This window comes from Typopeltis vanoorti, chromosome 20, assembly GCF_054136105.1.
Source record: "Typopeltis vanoorti isolate ZY-2024b chromosome 20, IOZ_Tvanoo_1.0, whole genome shotgun sequence".
NCBI lineage: Eukaryota > Metazoa > Arthropoda > Arachnida > Uropygi > Thelyphonidae > Typopeltis > Typopeltis vanoorti.
The window spans coordinates 35,648,970-35,671,884 of NC_143568.1; the positions used below are offsets into that span (position 1 = coordinate 35,648,970).

The following is a 22,915-nucleotide window of genomic DNA, read 5'->3' on the forward strand; positions in this document are numbered from 1 at the left end:
CTTGTATTTAGATCAAGATGGGTTACTCTTATCTAGACAAATGGAAGATGGAAAGTTGAAGGTGAAAATATTGGCACCAACTGAAATGATTCCTTGGATTATGTATACTTTCCATGATTCTGACTTAGCAGGACACCAAGGGTTTTCTAGAACTTTGGAAAGAATAAAGGATCGTTACATCTGGAAAGGTATGAAGAGTGATATACTCACGTATGTCAAGTCATGCCATAAGTGCCAAATAAGATCCCCTTTTAGAGGAAAAGCTCCTTTACAACCATTTCCAATTCCAACTAGACCATTTCAAGCTGTTGCTATTGATGTAGTAGGTCCTCTACCAATTACTAAAAAAGGAAATAGGTATATTCTAGTAGTCATAGACATGCTAACTAGATTTCCTGAAGCAGTATCAATGAAAGACCAATCTGCAAAAACTATTGCAAGAAAGTTTTTGAATATGATAGTTTGTAGATATGGAACTCCTCAGACCTTACTTTCAGATCAAGGAGCAAATTTCACATCTGAACTATTATTACAGTTATGTAAATTGCTTAATGTTAAGAAGATTTTTACAACACCTTATCATCCGCAATGTAATGGTATGTGTGAAAGACTAAATAGAAACATAAAGCAAATACTTTCAAAGTTGGCAAACACCAAAATGAATGATTGGGATACACATATCTCTCAAACATTATTTGCATGTAGGTCTGCTTTTCATTCTGCTATCAAGGAAAAACCATCTTTTGCATTATATGGTTTTGACCCAGTTTTTCCTAATGAACTTGTTTCAGTTATTCCAAATACAGGATACAGTGATATAAATGAATATTTAGAATTAGTAATAGATAAGTTTTCCACTACTCATAGACTAGTAGGTGAGATAAGTAAATTAAGTGCTCAGAAAACTAGACAATATATAAATCGCTTTAGAAATTATAAATCATTTGTACCAGGTGATTTAGTATTGTTAGATGATAAATCTAGTATTAAAAGAGTTGGGAAATTAGGAAAGAAAGCCTTAGGTCCATTTAGAATTTTAGACAATTTTTCTCCTGTGAATTTTAGAATTCAAGATGTCAATAATCCTAGTAAAATTTTAAATGTACATTCTGATAGATTAAAAAGGTACTTTTTGGGGAATAAAAATTTAGTTACTTTAGGTGATAATATGAATAAAATATTGAAGGATGAATGTAGTTTTCCTAATACTAATTGTGAATCTTATTCAAAGTTAAATGATAGAAAAGGGAATAGATCTAATATTCATAATTCAAATATGCAGCGAAAGAAAAAATTAAACTTTGGTAAAGTGAACCAAAATACAAGAAATTTTAGAATTCCCAAGACACATGTTTCAGATGATGTACAATGTAGGAATAATGATAATCAAATTGATTCTAATATTGATGAAAGTATAGCGGAATTTCATAGGTTGATAAATATAGGATTAAATAAGAAGAGGGAAGTTAAAGATACCTCAAATTTAGTTAGTAAGGATAAGAAATCCCAGAAACTTTTAGAATCACAAAAACCTGTAGAAACTGATTCTGATAGTGATGATTCTATAGATTTAGGACATCATTCAAGTAGTTTAAATGAAGTGTTTGAAAGGTATAAAAATGAAATATTTAAGTATACTAATCTGGAAGAAGAAAGTTCAGAATTATCTCTAGTGTCAGATGATTCTGAAACTAGTGATTCAGAAGATATACATAATGATTAGATAATTAGATTAGAACTTAAAATATAACGATCTTGAAATAAATATTAAAATTTTGTTTAGACGTAGGTTAAATATAAAAAATTTTTTTTTAAAAAAAAAAATTTTTTTTCACAGAAAAATGAAACTGATGTAAAAATAATCATATTAAAAATTCTGAATATTTTTACGTATTAATTTTGCTTGTTAGTTTTTGTTTTCATACACGCAGTGTCTGCACTTGTGATGTGCTCGTTATGAAAATATTATATTAGAAATAACATGTAAAGAAGTAAAAATATTGAAGTACTTACTAATTGATTATTTGTATTATTTATAAGAAAGTTTGTTGTATTTTAAATGTTGAATTTTGTGTTTATGAAAGACTTTCTTCAGCGCTGGTGGATACAGCGAGTCAGCCATATTTTTACAATGCGTAGTTTCTGACGTTGTTGAAGTGCGCATGCTCCCGGAGTGAACTTGATGTTTGATTGACAGCTGACAAGAAAGCGTTGCGTATCCAAGTTACAGTGGTAAACAAGAGAGCGTTCGGAAAGTTTTTAGAACACTGGCCGAGGGATATTCAAGTTGGGAGGAACTTGATTTTTTGTGTGCGGCAGTTAAAAGGAAATTTTATATTGTATTCCGAAAAAGGAATAGTGGAAATAATATGTTCCAAGAAGGAATAAGTAAAGAATAAAAAGGAAATCTTGAAACCAAGTTTTTATAAACTGGCCGAGGAATATTCAAGTTGGGAGGAACTTGATTTTTTGTGTGCGGCAGTCAAAAGGAAATTTCATATTGTATTCCGAAAAAGGAATAGTGGAAATAATATGTTTCAAGAAGGAATAAGTACAGAAGAAAAAGGAAATCTTGAAACTAAGTTTTTATAAACTGGCCAAGATATATTCAAGTAGGAAGGAACTTGATTTTGTTTTGTGTGAGGCAGTAAAAAAGAATTTTTAAAGGGATCTTGAAAAGAGCCTTAACAGGAAGAGAATAAGACTATGAACATTTTTTTTGTGATTGTAAAGAAAAAGTGTTTTGTCTTAAGAGTAAGTTTGTATTTTTTTAATAAGGCCTTGGATCCATATAATCTGTATTTGTAGTTATGTATTTTACTAGAAGTGTATATATATTGTTTTAAGTTTTATTAAATGTGTTTATTTTGTACTTGGTGTTGAGTCAATGATTAGCTGGATTCTGAAAAAGTGAGTTAAAGTCATTGCACCAATTGGAGTGAACTCTTTGTGCAAATATAATAACATATAGGGACACTCGGAGTCAAAAATAAAAATAATTGTTAGTAAATGAAATATTATTTATAATACACATTATAAATAACTAATGGCGCAGCCTATACAGGATAAATAAATTCATTAAATATTAACAACCACATTGCCACCAATCGGTGAGAGTGATCATAGGGTCTTAACTTGGGAGGTGGCTAAAGGTGTAGAATTTTCAATTAAGACAGGGTACATGTGGAATTATCGGGCGGGATAGTATGACAAGCTTAGGAGTTTGATTGGTTCAGTGCCATAGCATGTACAACTGCAAGGACTAGAAGTTGATAGTGCATGGGAGGTAGTTAAGAAGTGCTTGCATGAAGCAATGGTTGACTGTATACCTAGAGTCCGAATAATAAATCAAGTAGGGGTTAAATGGATAAATAACACCATTAAGCATGAGTTGAAAAAAAAGAAACAACTATGGAGGGAATTTAAGGAGAAGGGTGACCGGCAGGCACATGAACGGTATAAAGCGCAGGCCAGAAGGGTGACGAGTGTGGTAAGAAAAGCAAAAAAGGATTACGAAAGAACATTGGCCATGCAGGCTGAAGAGAATCCTAAACAGTTTTTTAGATATGTAGCAAGTAAAAGGAAAAATGTACATGGCAGATTGATTTTAAAGAATGCCGATGGTAGGGAGGTAACTGAATCAGTTGAGATAGTTGAGTTACTGAGTGAGCACTTTGCAAAAGTATATCATCCAGGTGGTGACATTGCAGAAACGAATAAACCAGTAGATTATACGGGAATTGTGGTTAATGAAGTGGAGGTGAGTAGTCTATTGCATAACCTCAATGTCAATACATCTGTGGGATTGGATGGTATACCAGCTCGTGTTGTACGAGAAGCAGCTAAAGAATTGTCAGTACCCTTGACCATTTTGTTTAATTTGAGTCTCGGGTCTGGGTTAGTCCCGAGCGGGTGGAAAGAGGGGAAAATAGTTCCACTGCATAAAGGTGGTTCCAAGACTGCTGTTGTAAATTACCGACCGATTAGCATATCAGGAATCATTGTCAAGGTCTTAGAGAAAATAGTCAAGAGGAAAATACAAGATTGGATAGAAGAAAATGGGATACTGTATCGGGGACAGCATGGTTTTGTGAAGGGTAGGTCATGCCTCAGTAACTTGCTCATGTATTATAACACAGTGACGGCTGAACTGGATAAGGGTAATGGGTTTACGGTGATTCTACTGGACCTTGCTAAGGCCTTTGACAGGATTCCACATGGAATTCTAATCAGTAAATTGCTGCATATGGGAATGGACATAGGGTTGGTGAGATGGATAGGAGGGTGGTTGACGGAGAGATATCAGAGAGTGGTTTACTCGGGAGTAGAGTCCACAAGACGGCCTGTGACTAGTGGTGTGCCACAAGGATCTGTTCTTGGACCACTGCTGTTTAATTTGTTCATAAATGATATAGGAAATGATCTGAGAGGAACAGTTCATTTGTTTGCGGATGATGCGAAGTTGGGTAGGGCAATAGTGAATGCAGATGACGTCAAAATTTTGCAGGATGATTTGGATAGATTGGAGGTCTGGGCTAAAAAGAATGGATGTCAGTTTAATGTGGCAAAATGTAAGGTTATGCATTTTGGAGTGAAAAGATTGGCGGCAGTTTACTGCATTGGTGGAACCCTGCTCCAGGAAATTGATGAGGCACGAAATTTAGGAGTGTTGGTAGATAAGGAATTGAAATTTAGGGGACACATTGCAAAAGTGACCAAAACAGCTCATCAAATCACTTGGTTGCTGAAGAATACGTTGACAAGCAGAGACAAGCAGGTTATTGTTCCTCTCTATCGAGCCTTGATAAGACCCCATCTAGACTACTGTGCTCAGATTTGGTCACCTAGGTTTCTTCTTGATGGGGAGGAGGTGGAGAGGATCCAGAGGCGAGTGACCAAGATGATAGCAGGTCTGTGGAATGAACCGTATGAGAACAGGTTGAGGATTTGTGGGTTGCAAAAATTGGTTGATAGGCGGAGGAGGGGAGATATGATTGAGACATTCAAATTACTGAAGGGTTTCTATAAAATTAATTCAGAAGATATTTTTGAGAATAGGGCTGGTTGTGGGAGGACTAGGGGACATCCATGGAAACTGGGCAAAAGTGTGGTTAGTAAAGGTGTTAGAGCTGGGTTCTTTACTTTTAGAGTAGTGAATGAGTGGAATGTGCTCCCTGAGTTTGTAGTGAATGCTGTGACAGTGAATGAGTTTAAGGCGAGGTATGATAGATACTGTATGAATGTCAAATAGTTGTGATGAATATGATTTGGGGCCTCCCTCGATGAGTCTAATGACTCCCTGGAGTTGCCATTAATAATAGTAATATACTGTTTGATATATTACAAAGAATAAATATACCTAATATTTTACTACATACAAAATTGAATATATATCATCATCATCATCAAATTCCTGCCATGTACCCTCAAGGGGTGTACAGGATATGACAGTACTACATGAAAAAATTACATCATTACTAACTTCCTATCTACAATTTTCCTCCAAATCAGTCTGTTACTTGTCAAGACTCCAACATTATCAGATCTTATATTTCTATCGTCTAAGGCACTTTGTACCGTATCAATCCACCTATATCTTGGTCTTCCTCTGGGTCGTTTTCCTGCCAACCTGGCATAGAACACTTGTTTTGCTAATCTTTCCTCTCCCATTCTATTTAAGTGACCATACCATCTGAGATTAGCTCTGCTAACGCATTCCTGGATGCTGACAATGTCAAGTTCTTTCCTAATATCCTCATTTTTAATATGATATTGCCATTGATGCCATCTGTTCACGCCTCTAATCTTTCTCAGGACTCTCATATCTGCGGTCTCTAGTCTTTGGTCAAGTGTTTTACTTCTGACCCAGCTCTCAGATCTATAAGTTAAAACTGGTTTGAACACAGTCTTGTATACAGCTAATTTAGTGTTCCGACTAATTTCTTTCTTATTCCATATGAATTTATTCAATTGACTTCCCACGATACCAGCTTTGCTGATTCTGTTGTCTATTTCTATATTTAGTTTACCATCTTCAGTAAAAATTGTGCCTAAGTAGCTGAAATGTTTTACTTGTTCCACAGGTTCTCCATTCACAACACAGTTGACATTTTCAATGATTCTGCCTATTTTCATTGTCTTTGTCTTTTTATTGCTGACCTTCATACCATATCTATTACAACAGCTATTCAATTTAGTCAGAGAATCTTGCAGATTTGTAGCGGATTTATTTAGAAGTATAACATCGTCCGCATAAAGCAAAGAGCTGACATGTTTAATACCACTTTCCTTCATAATGTGATCCATATAGATAATGAATAACAGAGGGGATAATGTACATCCTTGTCTCACACCAGATTTAACATTAAACCATCTTCCTGTACTTCCTTCAGTTCTAACTGCTGACTCACAACTCAAATAAAGACTAAGTATTGCTTGATATAATGCCCCATTGACACCATATAACTGCAGCGTATTGAATAGCTTCTCTCTTGGCACCTTGTCATATGCCTTTTCCAAATCGACAAAACTTAAATACAGATCTTTGTTATATTCCCATGCTTTCTCGACTATTTGTCGTAAAGTGAAGATCTGATCCTGACAGCCTCTATTTGGCCTGAATCCAGCTTGTTCTTCACCAAGCTTTTCTTCCACAATTCTTCTCAACCGTTTCTCAAGTATACTTGCATAGATCTTGCCAGGAACACTCAGTAGGGAAATACCTCTGTAATTCTCACATTCAGTTTTATTTCCCTTTTTATATATGGGTACTATGAGAGCTCTACTCCAATCATCGGGAATTCGTCCCTCTGTCCAGGCTTTCTGAACTATGCAGTGCAGCCACTGTAAGACTCTTATACCACCATACTTCAGCATTTCTGGTCGAATATCATCTACTCCTGCTGCCTTTCCACATTTCAAGCCTTTGATGGGTTTTTCTACTTCAAGTATGGATATGTATTCCTGACTGGATGCCTGGTCAGTGTTTTTTATCACTGTGCTGTCATTACTGCTTGTTTCAATTAGCAGTTTTTCAAAGTAATTACTCCATACTTCAAGGATATCTTTTTCTTCTGTTTTCATTTCACCTTTATCATCTCTAATTCCTTTTACAGCACTCTTTCCTCCATTCCTAAGCTTCTTCAACAACCTCCAGAATATTTTGCCACCTTCTTGATATTTATTTTCTATATTCTTGCCAAAGTCCTCCCATGACTTTTGTTTAGCTAGTTTTACACACTGTTTAGCTTTCTTACATTTGTCTCTGTATTCTCTAAGAGCACAAGCTGACTTATTTGGCAGGAACTTTTGATATGCTTTCTTCTTTTCCTTCACTGCCTCTTTAACTTCCTGTGTCCACCAGGGAGTTCTGATTTTTTTTATCCTTGCACACAACCTCACCACATGCCTCTCTGGCAGAATCAATCAATGTTTCCTTCAGAGTTTGCCATTGAATCTCGAAGGTTTGATTCCTGTTCTCAAACTCTTTCATTTTCTTTTCAATAATATTTCTGTATTTTAGTCTACAGTTCACATCTGAGAGTTGCTCAACTTTTATTCGCTTTAAAACTTTCTTACATGTTATTCTTTTCAATATGAAATTCAATTTTATCCTGCTATCTTGTTTAGCTAGTTTTACACACTGTTTAGCTTTCTTACATTTGTCTCTGTATTCTCTAAGAGCACAAGCTGACTTATTTGGCAGGAACTTTTGATATGCTTTCTTCTTTTCCTTCACTGCCTCTTTAACTTCCTGTGTCCACCAGGGAGTTCTGATTTTTTTTATCCTTGCACACAACCTCACCACATGCCTCTCTGGCAGAATCAATCAATGTTTCCTTCAGAGTTTGCCATTGAATCTCGAAGGTTTGATTCCTGTTCTCAAACTCTTTCATTTTCTTTTCAATAATATTTCTGTATTTTAGTCTACAGTTCACATCTGAGAGTTGCTCAACTTTTATTCGCTTTAAAACTTTCTTACATGTTATTCTTTTCAATATGAAATTCAATTTTATCCTGCTCAAGACTAAATAGTGATCACTTCCAATTTCAAATCCTCTGTACACTCTGGTGTCCTGCACCAGGGAGAAAACATCACTATCAACAATAACATGGTCAATGAGACTTTTCTTATTCCTAGCCTCTTCTCTCCATGTGAATTTGTGCACATTTTTATGTTGGAACATGGTGTTAGTAATAACCAGTCCATGTCCTGAGCAGAAATCCAACAGATATTTGCCATTATTATTAGCTTTGCTCTTTTCTCCAAATTTTCCCAAAATATTTTTGTATGTCTCACAATCATTTCCTACTCTACTATTTAGATCCCCAACAAGGACCAACTTTTCTTTTTTCATTGTGTCAGTTGCTTTTTCTAAAGCCTCAAAAAATTTCTCCACTTCTACCTTAGTAGAACCTTCTGTGGAACCATAGGCACAAATAAGTCTCATTTTCCAGTTCCCCATTCTGATATTTGCCCAAATCACTCTACTTGACACTGCCTGCCATTCAAGAAGATGGGCCTCGTATTTTGTGTTGAATACTATGGCTACTCCTTCTTTTCCTTGATTGTCATTGCCTGAATATAACATTTTGTATTTATTGCTCAGAAAGATCTCACCAGTTTTGGTCTTTTTTGTTTCAGTCACCCCTATTATGTCGATCTGGTACTTATCTAATTCCTCAGCTAGCTCCATTTCTTTGCCATTCAGGCTTCTTACGTTGATAGTACTGATCTTTAACTCTGGTGATGTTGAGTTGGGGTTTGTTTTCAGATTTGTTCCAGTAGCTGACTTTTCGCTGTTCGCCCTGGTTCCCTGGCGAAAACAACGGGGGCCTTGTTTAACCGGGCGACGCCCCAGCCGGCATGAAATTTTGTCATGTTGTACCATCATTTTTTATTTTGGTTTAACCAATAAGAATACAATTTGGTCGGCTAAATCCCAAATTGCCAGCCCATCCTCGTTCGTTCAGTATCAAAGTAGATACCCAACAGGGTGCACCACGAGAAGGTGAGGATTGGACATTAGGTCAGAAGCCCTGGTCGGTTCTCCGCATTCCTTTAAAGGCTTTGTGGAGGTCTCCTCTCAGTTATACAGCTTTGACCCTTAAGCACCCCATATATATATATATATATATATATATAAAGATAATGAAATAAAAATAAATGAAAAGTTGTCTGAAAAACAATCTATAATCCAAGGAGCAAGACAGGATGCCCTCTGTCTCCAATACTTTTCAATATTTACATTAATGAAATATTAATACAGTGATCTTAAACAAACAAGGTATAGAAATTTCCTGGAATAACAAAATAAATATGCTACTATTTGCGGATGATCAGGTGTTATTTGACTTTTAAAAAAAAAATATATGAAAAAATAATAATATCAGATAAGGAAGACAATTTACAAAGAGCAATATATAATTTAAACATTATATTAGAACAGTTTGGAATGAAAATTTCCATAGATAAAATTAAAACAATGGCAATTTGTGGACTAACTCCAGTTAGAAGCAAAATAGTTATTAATAATAAAATAATAGAACAGATAAATACTTTCAGTTATCTTGGATGTGAAATATCATATGAAGAAGAAAAAGACATAAAATTAAAAACTTCAAAATTTTTACTATTTATCAAGCCAAGATTATAGGCTTGATAAATAGAACACTAAACCTAAATATAGTACAAAAAGAAACGCGCTTGAAAATATACAATATTTTAGCAGTGCCCACATTATTATATGGCAGTGAAATTTGGGCAATAAACAAAGAATAAAAACAAGTGAAATGAGTATTATGAGAAGAACAGCAAAATACACATTATTAGATCAAAAAAGGAACGAAGACATTTTAAAAGAACTAAAAACAAAATCAATAGAAGAAAAACTAAACAATTATAAACGAAAATGGATTGAACATGTAAACCGAATGGCCAATACCTGACATCCTAAACAAATACTAAAATATAAGCCAATTGGAAAGAGAAGGCAGGGTAGACCTCAAAAAAGGATATTGGATGGATAACGAGACCGGAACAGACCAATATGGTCCATACTCGTAATTAGTGTTATGATGATAATAAGTCCTTGCCCCTAATGATGTGAGTCTGATGACTGTCAAAAATTGTCAGGTTTTATTGTCTGTCCAGTCTGGTAGCTCCACATGGAAAAAAAAAAATTTTTTTAATGCCACCTTTCTGTTTTAAACAAAGGTGGCATTTAGGTGAGACTTACTGATTTATTGCAACAACATTTCTGAATTAGCTAGAAGCTATAATCTCTGCACTAAGTGCAGAATGTTTACTGATTTCTCCAAAATGAGTCTTCCCTGACTCTTGCTAGATCAGCAGTCCAGTTATAAAACATTTCCATGTTCATGTTTATGAGCAAATAAGATAGCAGAAAATGTCAAAACATTGTTCAAAACTTGTCTTGATGAGACAACTTGTTTCGAACTCTGTATTGCTCTACTTTAGAGCAACACATAGTCTATACGTAAGTTGTAAGGGAGCAGGTAGGAATTAAGGAAATATAGGAAGATGTTTGATGTCAAATAGGGTATAAGACAATTATGTGTGCATATCCCAGCTCTTATTCATCATCTGTATGGATCACATTATGAAAAAAAAAAAGGTGGCATTAAACCTGTATTAGAACTCTTTATTAGAATCAGAGAAATCCTAAACACATCTGCACAAGTCTCCAGGATTCTTTAAAATTAATAACATTTATAACAAATTTGGAATGAAAATTAGCAAGAAAAAGATGAAAATAGGCAAGAACGTATAAAACTTCAACTGCATTTTCAATGAAGAACCTCTGAAACAAGGAAAATATTTAAGCTATTTAGTTCCAATTTTTAGTGAAGATGGAAAATTAAGTATGGAAATTGACAACAGAATAAGTATATAGTGGGAAGCCAGTTGAAAAAAATTTACATGGAATAAGAGAGAAATTAACCAAAACACTAAAATAGCGATATACTGTTCAAACCAATTTTAGAGACCACAGATATGAGAGTTATGAGAAAATATTAGGAAAATGAACAGGGCAGTGACAACAGAACCATATTAAAAAATGAGGATATTGGAAAGTAACTTGACAGTTTTAACATTTATGAATATGTAGGCAGAATGTTATCTAAGTTGACATTGTCATTTAAACAGAATGGGAGAGGAAAGGTTAGTATAACAGGTGTTTGATATTAGGAAAGAGCCTACAGAAAGACCAAGATCTAGATTTGATGAGAAGTGCCCTAGAGGAATGAAAGATATGATAGTGTTGGAGTCCTGACAAGTAGTAGACTAATTTGGAGTAAAATTGTTGATTGGAGATTTAAATTTAATTATGTAGTACTGTCATAGTAGCTTGTTTGTCCCTTGAAGAGTACCTATCAGGAAATTGATGAAAAATAAATAAAAAAACCTTCACCCACCATTGGTACTAATTTACTGTGAATCCCGATCTAAGTTTACAGCTTGTATGAGTGGCAGTCGTAATACACACGCACAGTTGACCCCTGAACAATGTGAGGTTTAGGGGGTGGCGACCCCACCCTCTCGCGTTGTTTGGAAATTTGCGTATAACTTTTGACTCTCCAAAAACTTAACTACTAATACCTACTGTTGACCGGAAGGCTTACTGATAACTTAAACAGTCGATTAACACATATTTTGTATGTTATATATATGTTATATGTATGTATTATATTACTGTATTCTTATAATAAAGTTAACCAGAGAAAAAAAATTCTTATTAAGAAAATAAGGAAGAGAAAATACATTTACAATACTAAGGTATTGATAAATGTACCGTATTTATCAATACCTTAAGTTTACTTCGTATATTTACAGTACCTACATCAATATTGTCTTATATGATACAAAACACTGTAGATGTTATACATATGACTATTACTAGACATCAAAAATGAAAAGATTATGTGAAAAAGAATTTCATATTTATTTACAGGCATAACCATTCATGCCTTGATAACGAAGAAGTGGCGGTACGATTGTTTTATGGTAGACTAGCCTATATACTAATGAATGAATTGTTATAAAATACTTATTTCATGCTAATTAATTAATAACAGTTAATTTTATGCAGTTATGATTTAATATTGCATCTTTGTTTACATTTCTCTCGACTTATGTAGCCATGTATGGTCTGTAAGTGTTTGTCTGCTTTTAATTGTTGATAAATTTTTATTTTTATAATAGATATACTTTAAAGTATATTCTTGTATATACTTTATGAATAGTAAATAATAAAATAGACTAGTATCTACATATATTTTATGCATTCATGACATACCTAACTTTTACTTAATTTTTTTTTTGATATTTCTAGATTGCTCGTTCTTCTGCGAGTTTTTTCAAATTGTCGCAAATCTCAAAAATTTTACAATATATTTATTCAAAAAATTCTATATAAGTGGAGCCATGCAGGTCAAACTCGTGTTCTTCAAGGGGCAAAGTTTCATTGAATGAGTTGTATTAAAGTGTTAATGACATCAGTGAGGATGAATATATATTGTGTGTGAAAGAGTATGTATGTTTACTCTTACACACTCCTAGTGGTTAAAACTCTTAAATTTAAAATAAAAAGAACATATGAAACTAAACTCCAAATCTAGCTTGTACACAGGTTCGTATCCCAGGATATCTTTTATGTAACTTAACCTCTTAAATTAACCTATTTAACTCACTTAAACCCATTAAGAGATTGCGTTTTCATGCTATTGTAACCAAAGTAAAAATCTTTAATTTACAAAAAAAAAAAAACAAGCAAACAGATATCTACAGCATCAAATCATCACAACTTATCTACGCACGCGGCATTGTATTCTTCATATTACAACTTTAAACAACATGAAAAACACTCTTGCTGTGTAGCCTTCCTTCACTTACATAAGCTAACAGTTATTATCTTTTCTGGATAAAACTCCTGGAACGTTAGTCTCTTGCCTCTTAGAGAACTTTTATTCTTTCTTGAGTTCATACAGAAGAAAGGCTAACACAAAACTGCTTTCTGTATGACAACAGCACAAGTATAATCTCTTCTTGCATCTTAAAGTCGCAGAACACCAAACAATTCATCCAAGACCCTTCTGTAACTTCACTTTTTATATGAAAGTAACGGCAAGCTCTATTTGAATAAACTACTAAAACCATACATCACTTCAGAATGAATTAACTTTCTATATGAAAGTCTCAATATTCTTCTTAAAACCTTACCAAAGTTTCACTTCAGAATAACTTTTCCTTCTGTATTAAAGCTTCTGAAGAAATAACTAAAACAATGTCCACATTTAGAAATCACTTATCAGAATGAGAATCCTAAATAAAACAATTTATTGGGCCTATTTCTACATGAACTGGCAAGCAAGTTCCTTTTCAGCCTTAACTGAAATAAATCCTATATGGATTAATAACTATAGAAACTTCAGTTATCTTATCATACAAAGATATCTTCTGTCTTCTATTTCTAACTTTTGTTCTAATTTCTGTCTGATCTTCATATTGAAGAAAAAAGAAACTCCAAAGTTCCTTTTTTACTCCCTGGATAGCTCAATGCTTAGCAACATTCTTTCTGCTACTGCACATACTTGGAAATGCAACTTAAAAACTTCTGCTAAAGTCCATTACTGCTTTCCAGTGTTGGGCTTGAAACAAAGTTCCTTCTTCACAGGGCAGAAGAGTTTAATTAATTACAATTTCATAATGAAACAGCTGGAAATCGTAAGTTCTTCACTTCACAATCCTTTCACACACACACACATTGAGGTAAGCTCATTTAATTATTCATGCTATGTTGAACTACAGTGATAACGTTTGTTTCTCTTGCTATTGATGTCGTAAACAATGTGATCTTTAAAATACAAATGGCACAAACATTACAAAGCCTTTGCCAGCTTATACAAAATTACAATTAAGCTCTAATAACTAATTATAATAAATTTCTTTCACATCTAAGCAGCAAGACTTCAGTAGCTAAAATATTAAAATAATATTGCAAAACATCTTGTTCGCGACATACAAAAAAGAAATGCATTTAAATAACTATCTTTATAAAATACTTTATTATTAACTACTAACTTTAATTTTTCTTTTTTCATTTTCATTCAGTTTTTGTTTGTATATTTTAAACTTATGGGATATCTGAATTTTAAAATAGATATCCTACAAATAGATATCTCTAGAATCTTACTGAAAGCTTGTTGCATGGGAGGGCTGAAAAGTTTTCCCATTGAACTGTTCTGAAGCAGCAGTTTAGAAGTAGATGTAGAATATACTCTTCCTTATATTTGCTATATAATTTCTTTTGTAGCAGCTTATATAAAAGCCTGTTACAAAGGAACTATAATTTCTTTGTGGTGGCTACTAATAACAGCAAGATCTAAGGACTCTGAATACCAGGCCACAAGTAGGACTTTTGGCTGTAGGTATTACTGTTATTGTTCTGTTTTGTAAGATTATTTTTCTTCTGTTGGTTGACATATGGTATTTGTGATTTCACAGAGTTCACATTTTTCAAGGGTTTGAAATAGAACTGTGCTAGATCTTCTCCATTTATCATCTGTTTATTGTGGAAAACCAATGTTTTGAGTTCTCGATAATGATATACTTGTCAGAATATAGAAATTATTTGACTTGAGATGTTATTATATTTCAACTGCAGTGTTTAATTTTGTCAAACTCTTAGCATAATTACTAAACAATTTGAGGAACACACACTGATTTTTATTTAATTAAAAAAAGGAACACACATTGATTTTTCTTTAATAACTGTGTCCTTAAAAGGGTGTGTAAGCCTGCTTCTGCCTATTTTTTTTTTTTTTTTTAAATGGTATTAATTTTTTTTATAAGAACATGGTTATTTAACTGCAGAAAAGTAAATTATTTCTAGTTGTGTGTAAATTCAAATAAAATATTTTATTCAAAACAAAATAAAAAATATGTACTTTAGAAAAAAAAAATTTTTTTTTTTAGGTGGCCAAGGGGATTTTTCTCGTTTATCTCAAGTAATTGGCACTAACATCCAGAAGATATCACAGAATGGTGAGTGTTAGCCATTCATTCCTTCCTTCCTTCTCCAGTGCTTGTTGAATCCATAAACTAAAAACTTTTAATTGAATAATTGTTATTACAGACTACTTCAGCACATGCCATATTTCATGCATTTTTCTTTTCAGTAAAAAAAAAAAGGGGGGTAAATGCATAAGATGGAGCTTGTCAGCATAGAAAGTAGGCTGCTGGAGATTGTTACAGATTTGTTTAAACTTTTTATGATAGCATGCAATGTTTGAACAATGATCTTTAAGTCTTTGTCTTTAATAAGTAAGAGGGTTTAATAACATTTTTTTTTCTGTTTGTAGTTTGTGTAATATAATTCATTGGCATTATAATGCTAATGAAGATGCTAAGCATAGCTAATATAATAAATATTTTAATTATACCAACATTTTATTACTTACATCAGCATCTGCTAGGTTATATACCACCAGATATTAGCTAAGCAACTAACATAGTTTACACAAAGATTACAAATGCAATGCCATTTCTTAGAGCCTAGTACTCTGTATTAGATTAGGAACAAAGAAGATTCAATAACGAGCTCACCATCCTCTCCCTCCAGCAAACTACTTAAAGGAATATTTTAATCTGAAAACTCTAACTTTTTTTTATCCTCAAATCTAAGATTATGCTGACCTAGTTGCCAAGTGGATAGTGTACACTACTCTCCAACCAGTAGGTAGGTCTGAATTCCATCATTTCATTGTCTGCCATGAGATCATCACTTATTTGTAGCTAAGTGGCTTCCTGTGACTCTTAGCCTTAGCAATGGTACTAATACTGTTTTACAGATAGGTTGAGAATCTTTTTTTTTTTTTTTTTGCAGTTAATGTGGCCAAATACTATATGGTCTACACTGTCATCATGTTGGAGGTTTAATGGAATATTTACAGCACTAGGAAAGAATTAAAACTAATTTTTAATGCTTCCAATATTTTTTCTCATTCACTGAGACATCTTCAGGGATTACAAATAACTCTTGTAACATGCTCAAATACAACACAATATTAAATGAACCACATAGGTGACTCTATAAAGTGGGATCTCTGATAATTAACGTTTCCCAAATTTTGGGAAGTTGTATGCAACTGTATTTATTTAAATTCGGTTGATTTCTGAGTGCCATTGCTGATTCTAAAAACAGTCTTTCTTTTTTGAATTTATTATGGTGGAGCATTTCTCCAGGAGATCCTGTAAGTTGTATCCAAAACATGAATTTGTGAATATATCTGCCTGTGTGAGTAGGTTTTTTTGTATACAGTGAAGGAAAGGTTACCATTAGGAAGGCATGTTACTAAGGTGTCTAGGAAGGGTAAATTATTGTTTTCCTTTTCCATCATAAATTGGATTCTTGGATGTAGGCTATTGAGGTGACTGAGGAAGGAGTCTAATGTGTCTGGGCCATGAGGCCAAATAGAGAAGCCATCATCTACATATCTTAGCCAGACAGAAGGTTTGAGAGGGACTTAGCCTATGGCTCTTTCTTCAAAATTTTCCATATAAAAATTGGCAAGGGGGGGGGGACCTATAGTAGTTCTGTTATCAAAATTTACATACTTTCTGTTTGTAAATTTTGTTCTTCCAAGAAAAATAATCACAATTGATGGCAAAGGAAAAAAGATCTAGGATATCAGAAGGAAAAACGTTTTGTAAGAGTGCTAAGGTGTCATTTAAGGGAATATTGGTAAACAGTGAGGTGATGTCAAAGCTTAACAATATATCTGTATTGTTTAAAGTTAGATTTTCAATCAATGTTTTGAAATGGGGTAGAATGTTTTATATAGGATGCAGTACGTCCAGTTGAAGGGGGGGGGGTCAGAGTTTGCCAGCTGCTTTGACAGTTTGACCACGCATCAAATATTGGAAGCATTAAAAATTAGTTTTAATCCTTTCCTAGTGATGTAAATATTCCATTAAACTTCCAACATGATGTCCTCACAGCAATTAAGCCTGAACACACGGTCTCTACACTATCACCACATTATTGATCTATCTCAATAATCAACATAACAGAATATGGTACACCATTGAAATAGAGAAAAATAGCTAATTTTCATTCACAGACATGCTCATCATTTGACTTCTTTCTTGTAGAGTATTTTCGTTTGTATTAAATTTAAACATGGTTATGCATTAATGCACATTCATGTTGCAATCCTGTCCAGAAACATAATAAGTAGCATTCTAGGCCACATCCACCTGCATGAACTTCCAATTCAGCACTAGAGTAGTAGCTAGTTGTATGGGATATGATGTCTCACTAATGGATGTAAACTTAGTAATATTAAGTTATCTCTTAAATTGCTATTTTTGGTTCCTAGAGCAGGAGTTCTAGTTTCTGTTTTCCCCTTCCCTAATCTTCCAACATGCCATGTGAATGATACTATCCAGAGCATGGCAAACATACTGTGGAGATCTAGAACTTTCTCCATATTTGAGGATACTGTATGCTAGTGTAACAGCAGTGAAGCAATTCTGCAGCCTGACTGTAAGATAGTATATGGGGCCAAACCAGATGGTAACATCTTTTGGAAACTTTCTAAAGTCATATCTGTAGGGAGGCTATGCAATGGTATGTGCGATGTGCTGCTGGGGCCATGTTATGGCATGGAGACTGGATGCTCTCTGTATGGGCAACAAGTCTAAGTCTATCTCCCCCCCCCCCGCATGTTCCCATAGTTATTCTCCTCTTCACCTTTGAAATATTAGCATGATAGTAAATCAAAATATATTTACTGCAGTTAAAATATCCCACCCCAACCCTCCAAACACCCTGTCAGACTACTATAAAAAAAATTGCTCCACATTCACTTTGCTATGTGATATAAGCACCAACCTAAACATCACATGTAGACATCTGAACCCGATCTGTTTTTGACCAAACCCTATATCTCTGTCACTAATCATGTTTAACTATCGAAATCTGACTATGACTACCCTAGCAACCCCACTGCCCATCTTAACTGTCCAGACTCTGCCCTGGGAATCCTTCTGCTTCAAGGGCGGTGGTACTTGTGTTTTTGTATGATCTCATATTCCTTGCGAGGATGCCTCTTCTTGAATCTCCCCTTTTTGATCTTCTTTGGCATAAAATTTCCTTCTCGTTATGTATCATTCATCTGCTGTGTGTATCACACTCCCAATTCCAGAAATCATTGCTCTTTTGTACTTCTTATCCTTGAAGCTTGATTTCCTGCATTCCAAATTCCTTACACTGAAGTTATCTTATTTGGTGACTTTAATATCTACATCTTAACTGACTTCCTTTTTTCATTTCTACTGACCAAGCTGGAAGAGAAGCAGAGGTATTTGCTGTAAGCAGTGACCAAGCAAATCATTCATCTTCCTGACTGTCCTCAAAAAAATTGAGGTAACCAGTCCTCTTAGTAATTCAGATCATAATGTTATCTGAGTTTCATCTTTAATGGAATGTGACCTCCTCTCAATTGTTAACAACTTTTGTCCTTTACTATAACAATACCAAGTGGGAAGATCTGTGACACTTGACTCCTCCTCCTTTACATGGTTAGACTACTGTTTTCATTCTCCATATCCACATATTCATGTACATCAATTTCTGTAAATAGATGTTGTGTGTGTACATAACTCTACAGAAATTATCCCTGTTGGAATGTAGGCCTTCATTCCTCACTCTATTAAATATTCTCACCTAATATCCACACTTTTCTACAAAAGTATGTCCTTCCCCACCATGCCCAATTTAAAAGAAAAAAAAAATTCTTGTGAATGGCTTTTTAAATAATCACTGACAATACCAAGTCTGGCTAAATGTAGAAAACACTGCCTGTAGCAGTTCATTCTTCTCATTCAACTTTTTATAAACTTTTCAGATGCAATTGTTTTACTGTTGTTTGTATGAACCAGATTTACTAGCAAAGCTCATCTATTTTTATAGGTGCATCTTAACATGGTAAGCAGGTCACTTATTCATAAAACCATAGTAAATAACTAGAAGTTTGCTTTTAATAATGAAAATATTAAAATCTTCTGAAATTCCAAAGCATGCATATCTGTATATACTCATTAATGCAACTTCTTGCATATGACATATTTTCTTGCATGTCTTTTTCACTGTTGTACTCTGCACAACAGTGAAATTACACTTGCATACACATTTTCTTTAATATCTGTTATGATGTGACGTCTTGTAGGTTCAATACTTTACTCTCAAATACAAACTCATAATTTACAGGCAGTGTTAAATTTTACTCATTTGAAATAGAAAAAATTTCCTCATAGACTTTGTAATGAGTCAACTCAGTCAACTAGATTTTCTTTTAGCTTATACCAAAACATCACAGTAATGCAGACATGATAAGCAACATCATGATATGGTGACACCCACTGTACACTCAAAGAAATTCACAAACATCCCATGGTAGGATTCGAGCCACAACCAAGGAATTACTATTAACCTTAAATGCTGAAATGCCCATATATATTTCTCCACTGATAAAGTAAAAATCCATACTAGGAATTCATGTCTTGTCATAAAATTTCTTTGCATGAATTCTTGCACCAGACTGTTGTACATTCTTATATATCATAAGTTTGTTAAAAAAAAAAGTTATAATAAATATCATATTATATTGCTTTTCAAATTGTAGTTTTTGTTTAAAAATGTAGATAGATAAAATGATTAAATTACTTAATCTTATCTTTTGTGAATGACAGCAACAAATCTATTAAGCAAATGATATGAACTCATGAAGAATTTACAGTTTGCAAAAAGGAAAACGAAGTTACTTTTGAATAAACCATGTTGTTTACTTGTACAGTAAGCTCCCAATTTATGACCCCCCACTTTCACAACTAGGAAACAAATAATTTTTTATGACTATGAAATGCCTCCCACAGAAATTAGATAATTGGGATGTGTATACTTCAATGACAGGTTATCAACTGGATAACATCAAACAATCAAGAATAAAACATTAAATAATATGAATGCTATCTCATAAGTGAATCAACATGATTTATTTTTTATCCAATAACTACAGTTTGTTACAAAATACTTCATGCATATCTAGTTAAAAAAAATTAGCCACTGCACCAAGATCACTCCCAGATGTGCAGAGGAAATTAGTCTGTAGTCTGAAGTTGGAGAACAATGCTGTAGTTTGCTTTGCTCTTCATTTATTTCCAGTTTAATTAAAAATTATTTAAAGTGCAATATAAATATATTTGTCTCCTCAAAAGTGTCTGAAAAGTGAAACTTTTAAGACAAAATCCTTAAAGAAGTGGAAAGCAATAACAGAAGAAAAACTTAAAATTTTCAGTTTTTGCCAATCTGGAATGCAAAGTGATGGAATTTGCTTCCAAGTTTCAGTTACTTCATTCTATATTGAACACCATCTTAAAGAAAAAAAGTTTATTTAATGTTATTACAATTAAAACTGTATTTCTAGGAATGTACCAATTCATGACATAGCCTATAGGGAATTTGGGTTCAACCTATGACAGCTCACTTAACAACAGTTTCCAAGATTCAAAATAGGTCATAAAGTGGGGGTCTACTGTACTATATGGAACATAATGGTGGCTGGAAGCTGTTCTGAGCATGCATTAAGATTCTGTTTCATTATTGGTCACTCCAAATCATGGAAACAGAGAAGAGATACAAATAGATGAATATATATAGGTTAAATAACAGTGGGCAAAGTATAGAAACTATGGTGCACAACTAGTTACCCTCCTTCTCATAAACTTAGCAACTCTGTACATTAATTTCTGTTATCTCTGGCACACCATTCCATTACCTTATCTATGTTACAAGTTCATTTTGCACATCCATCCCTTTGTATTATCATTTTACATGTAGAACCTTGTCACGTGCCTTGGTGAGATTCAGAACTGTCATGGTATATACTTGTGCATTTCTCTTATTCAACTCTGCTGTCACTGTTACCAGACATGAGCATATTTCTAAAGTAATGTCTACCTTTCACAAAACCATGCTGCTTACTTTAGTTTCTATCTACCCACCTTTTTTTCGGATGTGATTTCTGACCTTCTCCAGTACCTAGGTGACCACACCAGAGATACTGATTGGTCTATAATTTGTTCCATCATTGCCTTATAGAACAAATTAGTGTAATGGAACTAACCATCTTATTGGAAGTTTTTCCACTTGGTTATACTATAAATTAAAGATCCCAAAAAATTATATACTCGGTTTAATCCTTCATCCAAGTGTAAGCAAACAAAGTTTGCGCCTGAAGTATTTTTAAGAATGGAGCAACTCGTATAAAGGAGTTAATGACTTCACATCACTTCCATTAGTATCCCATAATGCAAAGCACATATCCTTACGGACATGTATAATGCTATGCATTATGGGAAGAGTAAATACCCAGATCAGTTTCGACCTTTATTGATGTCTCATCAGTGGGAGCCAGACCCCAGAGGTAATGCTAAGGTTGAAGTAATGCAGAAATCATTTATACTAGAAATTAAAGATGACAAGAAATTATATTCTTGGTTTATTTAAGTTAAGGGATATTACATCCCATATTGTTTCATAGCCGAATAAGAAACTCAGAGTTTCATGTCGAATATAGAAACTATGTAAAGGTTGGCAAGTCCAAGCGTAAGCAAATACCTTGATAGTGCAACACTGAGGCAACTCATAGTAAGGGTGGAGCAAGCTCTGATCACTATTCTTGGTATTTACCCATAATGTGAAACCCAGCTCCTAGGAGCTGTATTACTGTTCTACATTATGAGAGAAGGTCACTACCCAGATTGGTTTCAACCTTTATTGAGGTCTCATCAGTGAGTAGGTAGACCTAGATAATACTAAGTTTGTAGTGAACAGAACTTACATACCCTACTATAAGAATTGCCAAGAAGGTGTCCTAATAAATTACTAATTATATGAAGAGCCAAAAGCTTCAATTCGGCAACATGAACTTGTTTAAGTAAAGGGATATTACATCCCATATTGTTTCATAGCCAAATAAGAAACTTGGAGTTTCATGCTGAATATAGAAACTATATAAAGTTCGGCGAGTCCAAGCATAAGCAAATACCTGGATAGTGCAACACCTGACCCATTTGGTAGTGCAACACTGAGGCAACTCATGTATGCTTGGACTCGCCGAACTTTATATAGTTTCTATATTCGGCATGAAACTCTTTGAGTTTCTTATTCGGCTATGAAACAACATGGGATTTAATATCCCTTAACTTAAATAAGTTCATGTCGCCGAATTGAAGCCTTTGGCTCTTCATATAATTAGTAATTTATTAGGACAACTTATAGGCAATTCTTATAGTAGGGTATGCGAGTTCTGTTTGTTACAAACTTGGTATTATCTAGGTCTGCCTACTCACTGAGACCTCAATAAAGGTTGAAACCGGTCTGGGTAGTGACCTTCTCTCATAATGTAGAACAGTAATACAGCTCCTAGGAGCTGGGTTTCACATTATGGGTAAATACCAAGAATAGTGATCGGAGCTTGCTCCATCCTTACTACGAGTTGCCTCAGTGTTGCACTACCAAATGGGTTAGGTGTTGCACTATCCAGGTATTTGCTTACGCTTGGACTCGCCGAACTTTATATAGTTTCTATATTCAGCATGAAACTCTTTGAGTTTCTTATTCGGCTCTGAAACAATATCGGATGTAATATCCCTCAACTTAAATAAGTTCATGTTGCTGAATTTGAAGCCTTTGGCACTTCATATAATTAATAATTTATATTCTTGGTTTAATCCTTTTTCTAAGTTTAAAGGATTAAACCAAGAATATAATTTCTTGGTATCTCTAATTTATACTATAATTAAGTGGAAAATCTTTCAACATCTATC

General features: G+C 34.0%; 1 protein-coding gene across 2 annotated transcripts in view; it reads left to right on the forward strand.

Moving 5' to 3' along the window:
* Positions 1–22,915, forward strand: part of LOC150095364 (syntaxin-7-like) — a 275,749-nt gene that overhangs the window by 28,800 nt on the left and 224,034 nt on the right. For both annotated transcript variants that reach the window (XR_016550052.1, XM_090410144.1), the window contains exon 3: positions 14,999–15,067. Coding sequence is in view for 1 of the 2 variants with exons in the window: in XM_090410144.1 (XP_090266270.1) it covers positions 14,999–15,067 (69 nt within the window). In the remaining variant the exon portion in view is untranslated. The remainder of the gene's footprint in view (positions 1–14,998; positions 15,068–22,915) is intronic.